Consider the following 17,559-nt stretch of genomic DNA (forward strand, 5'->3'; position numbering starts at 1 on the left):
ATTGAGTGCTTACTGTGTGCAGAGCACTGTACTAAGCACTTGTACTAAGCGCTAATCCATTAGAGAACTTATTTGCTCCCATGGCTTCAACTACCACTGCTACGTATATGATTCCCAACTCTACCTCTCCAGCCCTGACTTCTCCCTCTGCAATCTCACATTCCCTCCTGCCTTCAGGACATTTCTAATTGGATGTCCCATTGACACTTCCAACTTAACATGTCCAAAACAGAACTCCTCATCTTCTTACCCAAACCATGTCCTTGGCCTGACTTTCCTAGCCCTGTAGACAACACCATCATTCTTCCTGTCTCAAAAGCCCATAACCTTGACATACTCAACTCATCTTTCTCATTCAACCCACACTTTTGATGTCACTAAATTCTATCAGTTCTAACTTCACAGCATTTCTGGAATCTGACCTTTCCCCTCCAACCAAACTGCTACCACACAATTCCAAGCAATTATTATACTCTACTTGACAACTTCATCAACCTTCTTGCTGACCTCCCTGACTCCTGTCTCTCCCCACCCCAGTCCATATTTCACTCTACTGCCCATTCATTTTTCTGAAAACACATTTAGTCCATATCTCCCAATCCTCACAAAACTCCAGTGCTTGCCCTTTCAACTCCACATAAAACAGAAGCTCTTTATCATCAAATTTAAAGCATTCAATGGGTTCTCTCCCTTCTACTTCACCTCACTGATCTCCTGAGCAGTGTGGCTCAGTGGAAAGAGCCCGGGCTTTGGAGTCAGGGGTCAGGAGTGCAAATCCCAGCTCCACCAGTTGTCAGCTGTGTGACTTTGGGTAAGTCACTTCACTTCTCTGTGCCTCAGTTACCTCATCTGTAAAATGGGGATTAAGACTGTGAGCCCCCAATGGGCCCCTCTCCATCCCCCCCATCTTACCTCCTTCCCTTCCCCATAGCACCTGTATATGTGTATATATGTTTGTACATATTTATTACTCTATTTATTTATTTATTTATTTTATTTGTACATATTTATTCTATTTATTTTATTTTGTTAGTATGTTTGGTTTTGTTCTCTGTCTCCCGCTTTTAGACTGTGAGCCCACTGTTGGGTAGGGACTGTCTCTATATGTTGCCATGTTGTACTTCCCAAGCGCTTAGTACAGTGCTCTGCACACAGTAAGTGCTCAATAAATACGATTGATGGATGATGATGATGATGGATGGATGGACAAACTGATCATCTTGTAACCTCCCCAGTGCTTAGAACAGTGCTTTGCACATAGTAAATGCTTAATAAATGCCATTATTATTATTATTATTATTATTGTTATTATTATTATTACTACAACCTAGTCTGCACATTTTGCTCCTCTACTGCCAACCTATTTTCTGTACCTCGATCTCATCTATATTGCCACCTACACCTTGCCTCTCTCTGGCCAGAAATGCTTCTTTTCTTTCTTTACCTCTTTTCTTTCCTTCTCCATATCTGACAGACACTCTCCCCACCTTCAGAGCCTTATTGAAAGCACATCTCCTCCAAGAGGCCTTCCCCGACTAAGCCCTCATTTCTCCTACTTTTCTCCTACTCCCTCCTGCGTCTCCCTGTCTTGCTCCCTTTATTCGCCACCACACAGCCCCACAGCATGCAGCATGGCTTAGTGGAAAGAGCCCGGGCTTGGAAGTCAGAGGCTGTGGGTTCTAATCCTGACTCCACCTTATCAGCTGTGTGACTTTGGGCAAGCCACTTAACTTCTTTCTGCCTCAGTTACCTCATCTGTAGAATGGGGATTAAGACTGTGAGCCCCCACGTGGGACAACATGATTGCCTTGTATCTACCCCAGTGCTTTGAACAGTGCTTGGCACATAGTAAGCACTTAACAAATATCATCATCATCACCACTTGTGTACATATCCATAATTTATTTATTTATATATCTGTCTCTTCCTCTAGACTGTAAGCTCATTGTGTGCAGGGAATGTGTTTGTTACATAGTTGTGTTCTTCACTCCCATGTGTCTAGTATAGTGCTCTACAAACAGTAGGTGCACAATAAATATGATTGATTGATTGACTAATTGGAACTCCTTCCACCCTCATTCATTCATTCAATCAATCGTATTTATGAGTGCTTACTGGGTGCAGAACACTGTACTAAACACTTGGGAAACTACAATACAACAATAAACAGTAATATTCCCTGTCCGCAATGAGCTTACAGTCTAGAAGGGGAGAGACAGGCATCAACATAAAAAAATATAATTACAGATATGTGCATAAGTGCTGTGGGGCTGGGGGGAAGGAAGAGCAAAGGGAACACATCAGGGTGATGCAGAAGGGAGTGGGAGATGAGGAAAAGTGGGGCTTAGCCCATGTCCTCCCCCTGGCCTGGAATGGCCTCCCTCCGCCCATCTGCCAAGCTAGCTCTCTCCCTCCCTTCAAGGCCCTACTGAGAGCTCACCTCCTCCAGGAGGCCTTCCCAGACTGAGCCCTCTCCTTCCTCTCCCCCTCCTCCCCCTCTCCATCCCTCCTGCCTTACCTCCTTTCCCTCCCTGCAGCACTTGTATATATGTATATATGTTTGTACATATTTATTACTCTATTTTACTTGTACATATTTATTCTATTTACTTTATTTTGTTAATATGATTTGTTTTGTTGTCTGTCTCCCCCTTCTAGACTGTGAGCCCGCGGTTGGGTAGGGACTGTCTCTATATGTTGCCAATTTGTACTTCCCAAGCGCTTAGTACAGCGCTCTGCACACAGTAAGCACTCAATAAATATGATTGAATGAATGAATGAATTAAAGAGATGTGCCTTCATTAAGACTTTGAAGGCAGGGAGAGTAATTATCTGTCAGATTTGAAGAGGGAAGGTGTCCCAGGATGGAGACAGGACCTGGGCCAGGGGTCGGTGGTGAGACAGGTGAGATGGACGCACAGTGAGAAGGTTAGCACTAAAGGAGAGAAGTAGAAAAATGATCCAGGCAGCAGTGAAGTATGGACTGTGGTGAGGAGAGACAGGATGCTGGGCGGTCAGTAGGGAGGCTGATGCAGTAATCCAGGCAGGATAGGATGAGTGATTATATTAATGTCATTGCAGTTTGGATGGAGTGGAATGGACAGATTTTAGTGATGCTGTGAAGGTGGGACCAACAGGATTTGGGGACCCATTGAGTATGTGGGTTAAATGATAATAATAATAACGATGGTATTTATTTAGCACTTACTATGTGCAAAACACTGTTCTAAGCGCTGGGGAGGTTACAAGGTCATCAGGTTGTCCCACAGGGGCCTCACAGCCTTAATCCCCATTTTACAGATGAGGGCACTGAGGCACAGAGAAATTAAATGACTTGCCCGAAGTCACACAGCTGACAATTGGCAGAGCCGGGATCTGAACCCATGACCTCAGACTCCAAAGCCCGTGCTCTTTCCACTGAGCCATGAGGAGTCAAAAATAATGTCAAGGCTATGGGCTTATGAGACAGGAAGGATGGTGGTGCTGTCTATAATGATGGAGAAGTCACGGGGAAGGCAGGGTTTGGGTGGAAATATAAAGAGTTCTGTTTTGGGCATGTTAAGTTTGATGTGACAGAAGGACATCCTGGTAGAGATGTTCTGAAGGTAGGAGATGTGAGACTGAGATCAGGCCTGGCAATGTAAAGTTGGGTGTCATCCCCATAGAAGAAGTGGTAGTGGGAGTGAATGAGTTCTCCAAGGGAGTGGGTGTAGATGGAGAGTAGAAGCGGACCCAGAACTGAACTTTGAAGGACCCCCACAGTTAGGGGGTGGGAGGCAGAGGATTGGTTATGCTATCTACAATGACAGGAAAGTTTGGGAGAGGACAGTTTTTGGGAGGGAAGATAAGGAGCTCTGTCTTGGACATGTTGAATTTGAGGTGGCGGGAGGACATCCAAGTATAGATGTCCTGAAGGCAGGAGGAGATCAATCAATAATCAATCAATAATCACATTTATTGAGCACTTACTGTGTGCAGAGCACTGTACTAAGCGCTTGGGAAGTACAAGTTGGCAACATATAGAGACAGTCCCTACCCAACAGTGGGCTCACAGTCTAAAAGGGGGAGACAGAGAACAGAACCAAACATGCTAACAAAATAAAATAAATAGAATAGATACGTACAAGTAAAATAAATAAATAAATAGAGTAATAAATATGTACAAACATATATACATATATACAGGTGCTGTGGGGAAGGGAAGGAGGTAAGATGGGGGGGATGGAGAGGGGGACGAGGGGGAGAGGAAGGAAGGGGCTCAGCCTGGAGGAAGGGAGAGAGAACAGGAGAGGAGATACAGATTTGGGTGTCATCCGCATAGTGGTGGTAGTTGAAGCCGTGGAAGCGAATGAGTTCTCCAAGGGAGTGATTGTAGATGCAGAATAGAAGGGGACCAAGAACTGAACCTTGAGGGACCCCCACAGTTAGGGGATGGGTGGGGGAGAAGGAGCCCATGGAAGAAGCTGAGAATGAACGGCCGGAGGGATAAGAGGAGAACTTGGAGAGGACATAGTCAGTGAAGCCAAGGTTGGATAACATTTCCAGGAGAAGGAGGTGTTCCACAGTGTTGAAGGCAACTGAGAAGTCAAGGAGGATTAGGATGGAGTAGTGGCCATTGGATTTGGGAAGAATTCAATTCAATCTTATTTATTGAGTGTTTACTGTGTGCAGAGCACTGTACTAAGCACTTGGAAACATATAGAGATGGTCCCTACCCAACAACGGACTCACAGTCTAGAAGGGGGAGACAGACAACAAAACAAAACAAGTAGACAGGTGTCAATACCATCAGAACCAATAAATAGAACTATAGCTACTTACACATCATTAATAAAATTGAGTAATAAATATGTACAAATATACACAAGTGCTGTGGGGAGGGAAAGGAGGTAGGGCAGAGGGAGGGAGTGGGGGTGATGGGGAGGGGAGAAGACAGGTGTCAATACCATCAGAACCAATAAATAGAACTATAGCTACTTACGCATCATTAATAAAATAGAGTAATAAATATGTACAAATATACACAAGTGCTGTGGGGAAGGGAAGCGGGTAGGGCAGAGGAAGGGAGTGGGGCTGATGGGGAGGGGAGGAGCAGAGGAAAAGAGGGGGCTCAGCCTGGGAGGCCTCCTGGAGGAGGTGAGCTCTCAGTAGGGCTTTGAGGGGAGGAAGAGAGCTAGTTTGGCGGATGTGTGGGGGGAAGTCTTTCCAGGCCAGGGGAAGGACATGGACCAGGGATCGATGGCGGGACAGGCGAGAATGAGGCACAGTGAGGAGGTTAGTGGTAGAGGAGCAGAGTGTGCGAGCTGAACTGTAGAAGGAGAGAAGGGAGTTGAGGTAAGAGTGGGCAAGGTGATGGAGAGGAGAGCATCGGTGACCTTGAAAAGGGAGGTTTCTGTGGAGTGCAGGGAATGGAAGCCAGATCAGAGGAAAGAAATTTGAGACGGTGGGTGTAGACAACTCTCTCAAGGAGTTTGGAGAGGATTCCTCCTACCTTCAAAGATCTACTTAGATCACATCCCCTCCAAGAGGCTTTCCTTGACTAAACCCTCATTTCCCCTACCTGCCCTCCCCTCCACATCACCTATCAATGAGTTAATCAATCATATGTATTAAGCACATTCTGTGTGCAGAGCACTGTTCTATGCACTTGAGAGAGTACAATAAAACAGACAAATTCACTGCCTACAATGAGTTTACAGTCTAAAGGGAGCTTACACTCTGTGCTCAGTTCTGTTTTCCTTAAGCAGCTGATATTTACCCAGTCGCACAACACTTATGTCTATGAGAAGCACCGTAGCTTAGTGGAAGGAACATGAGCTTGGGAATCAGAGGACGTGGGTTCTAATCCCAGTTCCTCCGCCTGTCTGCTGTGTGACCTTGGGCAAGCCACTTAACTTCTCCGTGCCTCAGTTATTTCTTCTGTAAAATGGGGATCCTCCATTTTTAAGGTCACCAATGCTCTTCTCTCCATCACCTTGCCTCTCCTACCTCACCTCCCTTCTCTCCTTCTACAGTGAGTCCCATACCTTGTATCTACCCCAGAGCTTAGAACAGAGCTTTGCACATAGTAAGCACTTAACAAATACCATTATTATTATTATTATTATTATTAATCTTTACACCCTACCATTTTCCTAATTTGTTATTTATCCCACATCCTACCTCTGGCCTGGAATGCCCTCCCGCCTCATATAAGACAGATAATTGCTCTCCCGCATTTCAAAACTATATTGAAGGCATATCTCCTCCAAGAAGCCTTCCCTGACTAAGCTCTCCTCTTCTCCCACTCCCTTCTGCATCACCCTGATTTGCTCCTTTCATTCATCCTCCCTCCTATCCACAGGGCACATATGTATATATCTGTAATTTATTTACTTATTTATATAAATGTTTGTCCCCCCTCTGGACGGTGAGCATGCTGTGGTTGAGGAATTGGTCTGTTGCTGTATTGTACTATCCCAAGTGCTTAGTACAGTGCTTTGCACATAGTAAACTCTCAATAAATATGATTGAATGAATGAATTCCTAGCCAGCTCTGCATCAAACAGAAACAACTTACCATTGTCTTTAAAGCAGTCAAACCCTTGACTCCTATCTTACTTCTCTGATTTCCTACTACAACCCAGCCAGTAATAATAATAATGATAATGACATTTATTAAGCATTTACTATGTGCGAAGCATTGTTCTAAGCGCTGGAGAGGTTACAAGGTCATCAGGTTGACCCCAGGGGGGCTCACAGTCTTAATCCCCATTTTACAGATGAGGGAACTGAGGCACAGAGAAGTTAAGTGACTTGCCCAAAGTCACACAGCTGACAATTGGCAGAGCCAGGATTAGAACCCATGACCTCTGACTCCAAAGCCCATGCTCTTTCCACTGAACCACGCTGCTTCTCACTCATATAATAACTACTTCTTGTACCTTGATCTCACATATCTCACTACTAATTCCTCACCCACATCCTGCCTCTGGCCTGGAATTCCCACCCTCCATATGCACCAGGCCACTACTATCTCCACCTTCAAATTATTGTGAGGGTCACGTGTTCTCCAAGAGGTCTTCCCCAACTAAGCTTTTTTCCTTTACTCCCTCTTCCTTCTGCATCACTCTTGGGTCTGTACCCCTTATTCACGTCACCCTTAGCCCTGCAGCACTCATGCAACTATCAGTAATTTACTCATTAATATTACTGTCTGTCTCCCCACCAGACTGTAAGCTCGTTGTGGGCAGGGAACATGCCTACCAACTTTGTTATATTCTACTCTCCCAAACGCTTAGTACAGTGCCCTGCACAAACTGAATGCTCAATAAGTATGATTGACTGATTAGCAAGTTGACTGAAAAGATCAGAACACCCAGAAAGAGAGTCACCTCCTAACAAGTGCCATCATTTACTGCTTTTTGAAAACAAAGAACAATTCCACAGCACTCTTAGAATAAATGTGCTTTTAACTTGTATGATTTAATTGCTCTACCTCCATCATTTGTAAAGTCCTGGCTTTTAAAAAATCTCCCATGTCAGTTACATTTTTGATGTGGAAAGCGAAGTAAAAGCAAAATGAATCTTGGGCATCTGTACATTATCAAATTGTGAACTATGGGTGGTTCAGCCTGTTCATTTGAAAGAGCAAGAATCTCATTTTGATACTCAATTCCAGATTGCTCATTGTTTTCTTCCTAATGATTGTGTAGAATAGCTTGCACCAAAATAGACCTCGGATACAGCATACCACTACTCTGACAGAGATGGGGTAGGAATCTGGCAAGGGCTTCCTATTTTTTATGTGACTAGCCAAATTGCTGTGAAGTAATCTTTGAATCCTGCTACACCATTCAGAGCAACCAAAGTTCTCCAGTGGTTACCGGCAGCCAGAGGTAACAGAGGTGTCAAATGCTTTTGTAAATTCTAAGGACAGCACATAGAGTTCTTGAAGTTGTTGCCCTTCATATCTCTTGACTGAGCTGTTCCCTGAATCTAAACTACTTGTCGTGTCCTGCAAATTCAAGCGATAATGCTTGAAAAAGGAGAGCAACACAATATATTTTGTCTCAAACTGTCATTTCTGAAGTCCTCAGGGCCAAACAAACCAATGTGCATGACCAGAGAAGAATTCATGGAGAGAATGCTGGATGCCGTAGGCCATGGGACAAAGGAGAAATACGGGAAACTGTTTGATAAAGTAGACACGGCTCAAGATGATTACATTAACTGGGACAAGCTAACTTCGTTTATTCTATTGGATCTTTATGAAAAAGATGAGCAAGCAAAATCATCTGTGGTCCCTCAATGGACAGACCTCAGATTCCTCCCACTGATCCACAAAGACACCATTCAGAAAGTAATTTTCTTAAAAAGCTTCAATCGTTACCTGACGATCAGTAAGGACGGCTTACTAGGAGTTTGGGGAGAGAATTTAAATTTGCAAGAAACGCTTCACATCTCTTTGGACACTGTTAAGCTTAAGGATCTGTGGGTCACCAGCCTGGTCTCTCTGGAAAATGTAAACAAGGTATGAAACTTTTAAAAATATATTATTTTAGATGAATTGTAAGTTTATAAAATGTGTTGGTGTGAAGGTCCAGGATATTAAAGCTTTTGCTTATTAAATTAGTACTTATTAAATTAGTACTCATTAAATTAGAGAAAAGCAGCGTGGCTCACTTGTCAGCTGTGTGACCTTGGGCAAGTCACTTAACTTCTCTGTGCCTCAGTTCCCTCATCTGTAAAGTGGGGATTAAGACTGTGAGCCCTACATGGGACAAACTGATCACCTTGTATCCCCCCAGCGCTTAGAACAGTGCTTTGCACATAGTAAGCGCTTAACAAATGCCATCATTATTACCATCATTATTATTACCCCATGGAAAGCAGTAGCTGATGAAGGCACATCTCCTCCAAGAAACATTCCCGGGCTATGCCCCACTTTTCCTCATCTCTCACTCCCTTCTGTGTCTCCTTGACTCGCTCCCTCTGCTCTCCCCCCTCCCAGCCCCAAAGCACGTACGTACATATCTGTAATTTTATTTATTCCTTTGCTCTTCCCACCTCCCAGCCCCTTATGTACAGATCTGTAATTTGATTCATTTTTATTGATGTCTGTCTCCCCCACTCTAGACTGTGAGCTTGTTGTGGTCAGGGAATGTCACTGTTTATTCTTGTATTGTACCTTCCCAAACACTTAGTACAGTGTTCTGCACACAGTAAGCACTCAATAACTACGATTGAATGAATGAATGAATTTCCGTTGACATTTCCATGCACCACAGACCGTCATAGACATCAGAGCCTAAAACCAGGGTGAGCCTGATCTAGTGATGACTCTGTGGGTGGTCATGACATCAGAGTAAAGATGTCTTGCCTTTACAGGATTAAATAACCACTAATGGAGTCAGAGGTCATGGGTTCTAATCCCAGCTCCGCCCCTTGTCAGCTGTGTGACTCTGGGAAAGTCACGTAACTTCTCTGTTCCTCAGTTACCTCATCTGTGAAATGGGGATGAAGTCTGTGAGCCCCACGTGGGACAACCTGACTACTTTGTACACCCCTCCCAGTGCTTAGAACAGTGCTTGGCACATAGTAAGCACTTAATAAATGCTATTATTAGAGAAGCAGCGTGGCTCAGTGGAAAGAGTGTGGGCTTGGAAGTCAGAGGTCATGGGTTCTAATTCTGCCTCCGCCACTTATCAGCTGTGTGACTTTGGACAAGTCACTTCCCTTCTCTGTGCCTCAGTTACCTCATCTGTAAAATGGGGATTAAGACTGTGAGCTCCACATGGGACAACCTGATTACCTAGTATCTCCCCCAGCGCTTAGAACAGTTTTTGGCACAAAGCAAGCACTTAAGAAATACCCAAATTATTATTATTATTATTAATGGTATTTATTGAGTGCTTATTGTGTGCAGAGCAAACATGATCTCTGCCTTCAAGAAGTTTCAGTCTAGTGGGTATGCAGACATTAAAATAAATTACAGTTAGGGGAAGGAACAGTGTAAAGGGATGTGTGCATAAGTGCTGTGGGGGTGAGAATCAAAGTGCTTATGGGGCACAGACTCACGCTCACGGTTAACACAGAAGGGAATGCTGTAAAAATGTGGAAATGAGAGGTTAATCAGGGAAGGCTTCCTGGAGGAGATATCATTTTGGTAAGGCTTTGATGATTGGGAGAGTGGTGGCCTGTTGGATGTTCATTCATTCATTCATTTAATTGTATTTATTGAGCACTTACTGTGCGCAGAGCACCATGCTAAGGGCTTGGAAGTGTAGAATAAAACAATAATCAAACACATTCCCTACCCACAATGAGCTTACAGTCTGGGGTGGGAAGGGCAGGGGAGAAGAATCACTTATATAAATTAATGTAAATAAATAAATTACAGAATTATACACAAATGCTCTGTGTCTGAGATGGGAGGAGAGAAAAGAGAGCAAGCAAATCAGGGCAATGAAGAAGGTAGTGGGAGAAGATGAAAGGGGGGTTTAGTCAGGAAAGGCCTCTCAGAGGAAATGTGCCTTCAGTAAGTTATTGAAGTTGAGGAGAGCAGTTGCCTGTCAGATTTGAGGAGGAAGAGCATTCCAGGAAAGAGTCAGGATCAATCAATCAATCAATTGTATTTATTGAGCGCTTACTGTGAGCAGAGCACTGTACTAAGCATTTGGGAAGTACAAGTTGGCAACATATAGAGACAGTCCCTACCCAACAGTGGGCTCACAGTCTAGAAGGATGTGGGCAAGGGGTTGGCGATGAGATAGCCAAGATTGAGGCACAGTGAGAAGGTTAGTATTGGAGGAGCAAAGTGTGCAGGCTGGATTATAGTAGGAGAGTAGCAAGGTGAGGTAGGAGGGGCCAAGGTGACTGAGTGTTTTAAAGCCAATGGTGAGGAGTTTTTGTTTGCTGCAGTGGTGGATGGGCAGCCACTGGAGATTTCTGAGGAGTGGGGAAATATGTACTGAATGTTTTTGTAGAAAAATGAGCCAGGGAGCAGACTGGAGTGGGGAGAGCCAGGAGTCTGGGAAGTCAGCAAGGAGGCTGACACAGTAATCCAGGAGGGATAGGATTAGTGATTGCATTAATGTGGTTGCAGTTTGGATGGAGAGGAAAGGGTTTTACTTGTGTTGTGAAGGTGGGACAGACAGGATTTAGTGAAAGAGGGAGGATGTAAGCAAGGGGTTGGCAGTGAAAGAGGCAAAATTGGGACACAGGTTGCTGTTAGAGAAGCCAAGTGTGCAGGCTGAGCTACAGTGGGACATCAGGTAGGTTTCATAGGAAGGGGAGAGCTGATCGAGTGCCCCAAGTCAGTGGTCATGACCTCAGGAGGGAATACTCGAATTTGCAAGTGACTGGCAGGGTACATTAGTCTCCTAACACTTTGTTCGGAGGAAGGAAGCAGAGAGTAGTAGTTGTAGTAGTAATAGTATTTATTTGTTTCCTACTATATGCAAATCACTGTACTCAGCCTGGGGAAAGAAATACACCTAGAGATTATAGGTACAGTCCTAGCCCCAAGTAGCTGACAATATAAGAATGAGGGGAAAGATAAGGTGTTGGTGACAGACACATATGGAAAGGGTAATAAAGCTATAACAGACAAAACTGATGACAAAAATGAAGCTAGCAGCAGACTCCACATTCATTCAATGGCATTTATTGAGTGCTTACTGTGTGCAGAGCACTGTACTAAGAGCTTGGGAAGTACAAGTTGGCAACATATAGAGACGATCCCTACCCAACAGTGGGCTCACAGTCTAGAAATAGCTCATAATAATACTAATGTTGGTATTTGTTAAGCACTTAATATGTGCAAAGCACTGTTCTTAGCGCTGGGGGTATACAAGGTGATCAGATTGTCCCACGTGGGGCTCACAATCTTAATCCCCGTTTTACAGATGAGGTAACTGAGGCACAGAGAAGTTAAGTGACTTGCCCCACGTCACACAGCCGACAAGTGGCGGAGCCGGGAATAGAACCCCTGACCTCTGACTCCTAAGCCCGTGCTCTTTCCACTGAGCCATGCTGCTTCCCGTGGCAAAAGTCATATGAGTCACAGCAGTGGCTACCCAGGTGACCTTCAAAATGTTCCAAAAGTTTGGAAAGTTCACTCCTGGTGGTCAAGTCCTTCCCTGGTGAAGCAGGACATGGTGAGAATTCCGGTGTCCCGGACAAGGGTCAGAGTCCTTTCCATGCAGCTGAGCCCTGGGAATCGGAAGCAGGGAGAGTGGTGGATGGATCATGCAGCTGCAGGTGGTAGAAGCTTTCAGCCAGATGCTTTCAGCATCTCTCACTCTATCCCTAGTGCTGCTCCCTTATAATTTCACTGTCCACCTGCCTCCTATTCTGACTTCCAAAAGACATATTTAAGAGGTTTGCTATCACTCCACTTCCAGGAAGAGTTCACCAGATGCTTGTTCGTTCATTCATTCAGTCGTATTTATCGAGCACTTACTATGTGCAGAGCACCGTACTAAGCGCTTGGAAAGTACAATACAGCAATAAAGAGAGGCAATGCCTGTCCACAATGGGCTTACTGTCTGGGTTGGAGCAGTGGAGGGGGGGAGACATCAAAACAAGTAAACAGACATCTTTATAAATAAATAGAATTATAGATATATGCATATATACCTAAGTGCTGTGGGGGCAGGGGGAGAGAAAAGGGAGTGAGTCGAGGTGACGTGGAAGGGAGGGGGAGCTGAGGAAAAGGGAGCTTAGTCTTGGAAGGCTTCTTGGAGGAGGAGGTGCACCTTCAGTAGGGCTTTGAAGGGGGCAAGAGTGATTGTTTGGTGGATTTGAGGAGGGAGGGTGTTCCAGGCAGGAGGTAGGCTGTGGGCCAGGGGTTGGCCACTTCTGGTTCAGTAGAAATAGTCGAGCTCTGGGAATGAAGACAGGTTCAAGTCTGGGTTCTGCAAGTGGGACAGAGCTGCAAGGACTACATGCCATCGGGGTGAAGGTTTCTGATTGACCAATCACCTAGGACATTCCCCAGGTCAACTGACCCAGCAGGACGTCATCTTGGGCAAATCACTTAACCCCTCTCTGCCTCTGTTACCTTACCTGTAAAATGGGGCTTAATACTCATGGCTCAGAAAGAGCCCGGGCTTTGGGGTCAGAGGTCATGGGTTCAAACCCCGTCTCGGTCAATTGTCAGCTGTGTGACTTTGGGCAAGTCACTTAACTTCTCTGTGCTTCAGTTACCTCATCTATAAAATGGGGATTAAGACTGTGAGCCCCCCCATGGGACAACCTGATCACCTTGTAACCTCCCCAGCGCTTAGAACAGTGCTTTGCACATAGTAAGTGCTTAATAAATGCTATTATTATTATTATTATTATTATTATGTGGGACGTAGACTGTGTCCAACCTGATTAGCTTGTCTCTTCCCCAGCACTTAGTATAGTGCCAGACTCATGGGAAGGGTTTCCATTTGACTGTAAAGTCATTATGGTCCGGGAAAGTGTTTGCTAACTCTGTTGTACTGTACTCTCCCATGTGCTCAGTATAGTGCTCTACACCTAGTAAGTGCTCAATAAATACCACTGTAGAATGATTTGGATCCCAAGCAATCTGGCTTATTGGGCTTTGTACCTGGGGTATATCTTTGGCACTATGCTGTGGCCAATTTGATTGAATCTACTGACTCCTGCTCACCCTCTCACTCAGGGGACCCCAAGCCCCAGCGGAAACACTAGCAGCTGGGAGGAGAAAGTGCACAAACCTCTGTCGTTGTCATCAATTCCTTCCCACATATTGCCCCTCTGGAAGTTGCAAGACTGAGGTTTGTGCATCATCCTAGCTTACTATGTTGATACAAAAGCTCTTTCCCTCCAGAGGGGAAAATGAAGGAGCACTTGTGTATAGATTTACATATTTATCGTTCTATTTATTTCTATTAATGATGTGTATATAACAATAATTCTATTTATTTGTATTGAAGCTATTGATGCCTGTTTACTCGTTTTAATGTCCGTCTCCCTCCTTCTAGACTGTAAGCCTGTTGTGGACAGGGACTGTCTCTGTTTTTTGTGAAACTGTACTTTCCAAATGCTTAGTACAGTGCTCTGCACACAGTAAGCACTCAATAAATACGATTGAAAGAATGAATGAAAGCATCACAAACCAAGTAGCATGCCCACAAATCTAGGGTTCCATCGTACCACACTTAAGACTTACTGAGTTTCCTCTCTCCAGGGGTGTGGAAGAGATCAGAGGAAACAGGGAACATGAGAAGCAGTGTGGTCTAGAGGACAGAGCTTGGGCCTGGAAGCCAGAAGACCTGGGTTCTAATTTTCTCTCCTCAACTGTCTGCTGTGTGACCTTAACTTAATTTCTCTGTACCTCAGTTATCTCATCCTTAAAATGGGGATTTAGACTGTGAGCTCCATGTGGGACACAGACTGTGTCCAACTTGATTATCCTGTATAGTAATAATGATGATGATATTTGTTAAGCGGTATGTGCCAATCACTGTTCTAAGTGCTGGGATAGATACAAGGTAATCAGTTTGTCCCATATGGGGCTCATAGTCTTAATCCCCATCTTAAAGATGAGATAACTCAGGCACAGAGAATTACTTGGCTTGCCCAAGGTCACACAGCAGACAAGTGGTGGAGCTGGGATTAGAACTCACATCCTCTGACTCCCAAGTCCTTGCTCTTTCCACTAAGCCATGCTGCTTTCCTGTGCTTAGCACAATGCCTGGAAAATAATAAGTACTTAACAAATGCCATTACAAAAAAAATAGAAGGAACATAAAGGGAACAAGAAGGAACCAGAAGTGAACGAAGAGTAAGAGGAAGACGAGGAGCTGCCCGTCCTTCTATACCTCCTCTTCCTCTGTGCTGGCTGTAATTCTTCTGATCCTTCTGGCCAGGGTAGAACTACAGGTTTTCAGGCTCACTGCTTTCATATCCACAGGCCCGGGAACAGCAACTTTATACAGCTTTAACAGGATCAATCGATCACATTTATTAAGCTCTTACTGAGTGCAGAGTACTGTATCAAGCACTTGGGAGAGTACAATAGCAGAGAGTTGATATACAAGTTCCCTGCTCACAACAAGCTTACAGTTGAGAGGATCCTAACCTTTGCTGTTTCCATCCAGTGGCCCAGCTCAGCTGGCCCAAGCAACCCAAATTCCGGACAGGGGGAAGGATACATAAAAACTGTGTTTCATTAAAGGAATCGTCATTCTTCAGGAAAGGGGAATTCAGGGTGAACTAACTCGGCTTTGTTGAAATTGGGCTGTCTGATTTACCACGTCATATTTCTTTCTGGGCTCCTGCTGCTGTAGATAGCCGTGGCTTTTACAAGCAAAGAGATTTGTTTCTACGATATGCTCTCCAAAGAAGGGTTTCCTTGCCAGTATAAACTGCATGGCTTGAAGGGCACACCCTCCTGCATGGACTATTGGTATAATCCTCACGATGCAAATGAATCCATTCTGACCTTTGGGGATATATCTGGACAGGTGAGTTGTGAAGTTTAAATGTGAGGTGATTTTTTTATGCTCTCAGCCACACAGCCCGACAACAGTTGAAACATAATTTTAAATGCAGAGAATGAGCAGAGCATAGCGGAGCTCATGCTACAGCATAAAGTCATTGAAGTTCAAAGGACAGAAGAGATGAATTAGGCTACAGTTCCTTCCACTGGTAGCATAGGACCTTCTTTTCTGTAATTGTCCTGATGAGTTGCTCAGTTTGGATCCAAATCATTTGCTAATCTTGTGTCACAATGGATGCCTAATCCATTAGACTTGAGTTTTGAGGATAATATAGGCTAACATCCTTCTGCATAAAACCATACTGTTTAGCTGGTCCCAACTGGATAACCTAAATTGTTTTTTTCTAGGCATTTATAACTGCAAGTATAAACAAGTACCGAACTATGTACTCTCTGCTTGAATTTTTCCACACCATTTAATCAAGTATTTTTTAACATGTCAACCTCCTGGTTCTTTTTGTACAAAATCTGGAGGATGTGATCAGAATGTAAACACCTGAATATTTTGAATTTTTGAACTACAGAGTCTTAATGCTGTGTTTTCTCACCCACCTCTTTTTCCTTTAATCAATCTTTTCTTTCGCAGGTGCATGCCATTTCTTTCACCTCTGCCCTTATTTCCTTGTTTGAGCGGCCTGCTTCATCTTCTGAAGATGACAAGGCAACTATGACTGTTAACTGGGAGGAATTGGTCTCTGGATATCACAAATGCTGCACGACATTAAAGCACAGAATTCATAACAAAGACTGGGTCAGACAAGGTACCTAAGTTTGAACAATAATGAGAATGAGAGAAAAAAATCATTTCACAATCGCTCTCTTTTAAACCTTTCAAGCAATGTATTTCTTATCCTAAGCCAATGTTAATTGCTTCTCTAGGGAATTTAACCTGGAATCTCTACTAACCACTGCATGCCGACTGCCATTTCATATAATTAATTTGTGCTCCAGACATTCAAAGTAAACTGAGAGAAAATAGTAACCCATTTATCTCTTAACTAGTAATACAGAGTCAATGTCATGACTCTTTGGTGAAAAGGATTAATAATTTCACTGGAATGTTTGTGTCTTTTCTCTTGAACATGTACATGTACATGAATGCATATAGATACATATATGAAATATTGTCTTTTTGTCTTATGCTGTCGAGACATCTCCAACCCATAGCGATACCATGGGCACATCACTTTCAGAACACCACACCTCCTCTGCAATCATTCTGCTAGTATGTCCACAGAATTTTCTTGGTAAATATACAGAAGTGGTTTACCATTGCCTCCTTCCACGCAGTCAACTTGAGTCTCTGCCCTCGACTTTCTCCCATGCCACTGCTGCCCAGCACAGGAGAGATTCCACTCGCTAGCCACTGCCCAAGCTAGGAATGGAATGGACAGGCCTCTGCTTGACTCTCCCTCACGAAGTCGAGACAGGCAGAGGACTGGAAACTCTCCAAGTGTGACCCCAAGAGGGGGATATGAAATATATTATACATATTTTCTTTTTTGGAATTCTTAAATTATTTTTGACTCAATTACCAAAGGCTAGGAATCATTGAACATACAAATATTACCTTGTATCTACCCTAGTGCTTAGAATAGTGCTTGGCACATAGTAAGTGCTTAATAAATACAATAATTATAATTATTATTATTATTATTAACATTCTACCATCAATGTACTAGGATGGATATATATAGAAAACCTGGTGCTAAAAATAATTAGTTAGAAAAGAATATTTCAAATGGGGTAGCAAGTGGTTTTTCATTTTTATAATATATTCAATGATTAGCTTTAATGTATCAGAACTGTGAAATGAACTATATTCATTCCTTCAATCGTATTTATTGAGTGCTTACTCTGTGCAGAACACTGTACTAAGCGCTTAGGAAGTACAAGTTGGCAACATATAGAGATGGTCCCTACCCAACAGTGAGCTCACAGTCTAGAAGGGGGAACTATATTGATTTAAGACATAGATTGACAGATTAAATTGGACATAAAGACTGATCAAGATACCTTCTTGAGGGCGCTGTTTCTGTTTCACATGGAACAAACATTTT

The 17,559-nt window shown here is 43.7% G+C and overlaps 1 protein-coding gene across 1 annotated transcript in view; it reads left to right on the forward strand.

The window, feature by feature from the left end:
- The window catches only part of WDR49 (WD repeat domain 49), a 195,608-nt gene that overhangs the window by 50,675 nt on the left and 127,374 nt on the right, over positions 1–17,559 (forward strand). Inside the window, exons 2-4 of the mRNA XM_038750316.1 lie at positions 8,072–8,512; positions 15,288–15,464; positions 16,086–16,260. Coding sequence (XP_038606244.1) covers positions 8,072–8,512; positions 15,288–15,464; positions 16,086–16,260 — 793 coding nt within the window. The remainder of the gene's footprint in view (positions 1–8,071; positions 8,513–15,287; positions 15,465–16,085; positions 16,261–17,559) is intronic.

The sequence above is a fragment of the Tachyglossus aculeatus genome, chromosome 1, assembly GCF_015852505.1.
Source record: "Tachyglossus aculeatus isolate mTacAcu1 chromosome 1, mTacAcu1.pri, whole genome shotgun sequence".
Lineage (NCBI taxonomy): Eukaryota > Metazoa > Chordata > Mammalia > Monotremata > Tachyglossidae > Tachyglossus > Tachyglossus aculeatus.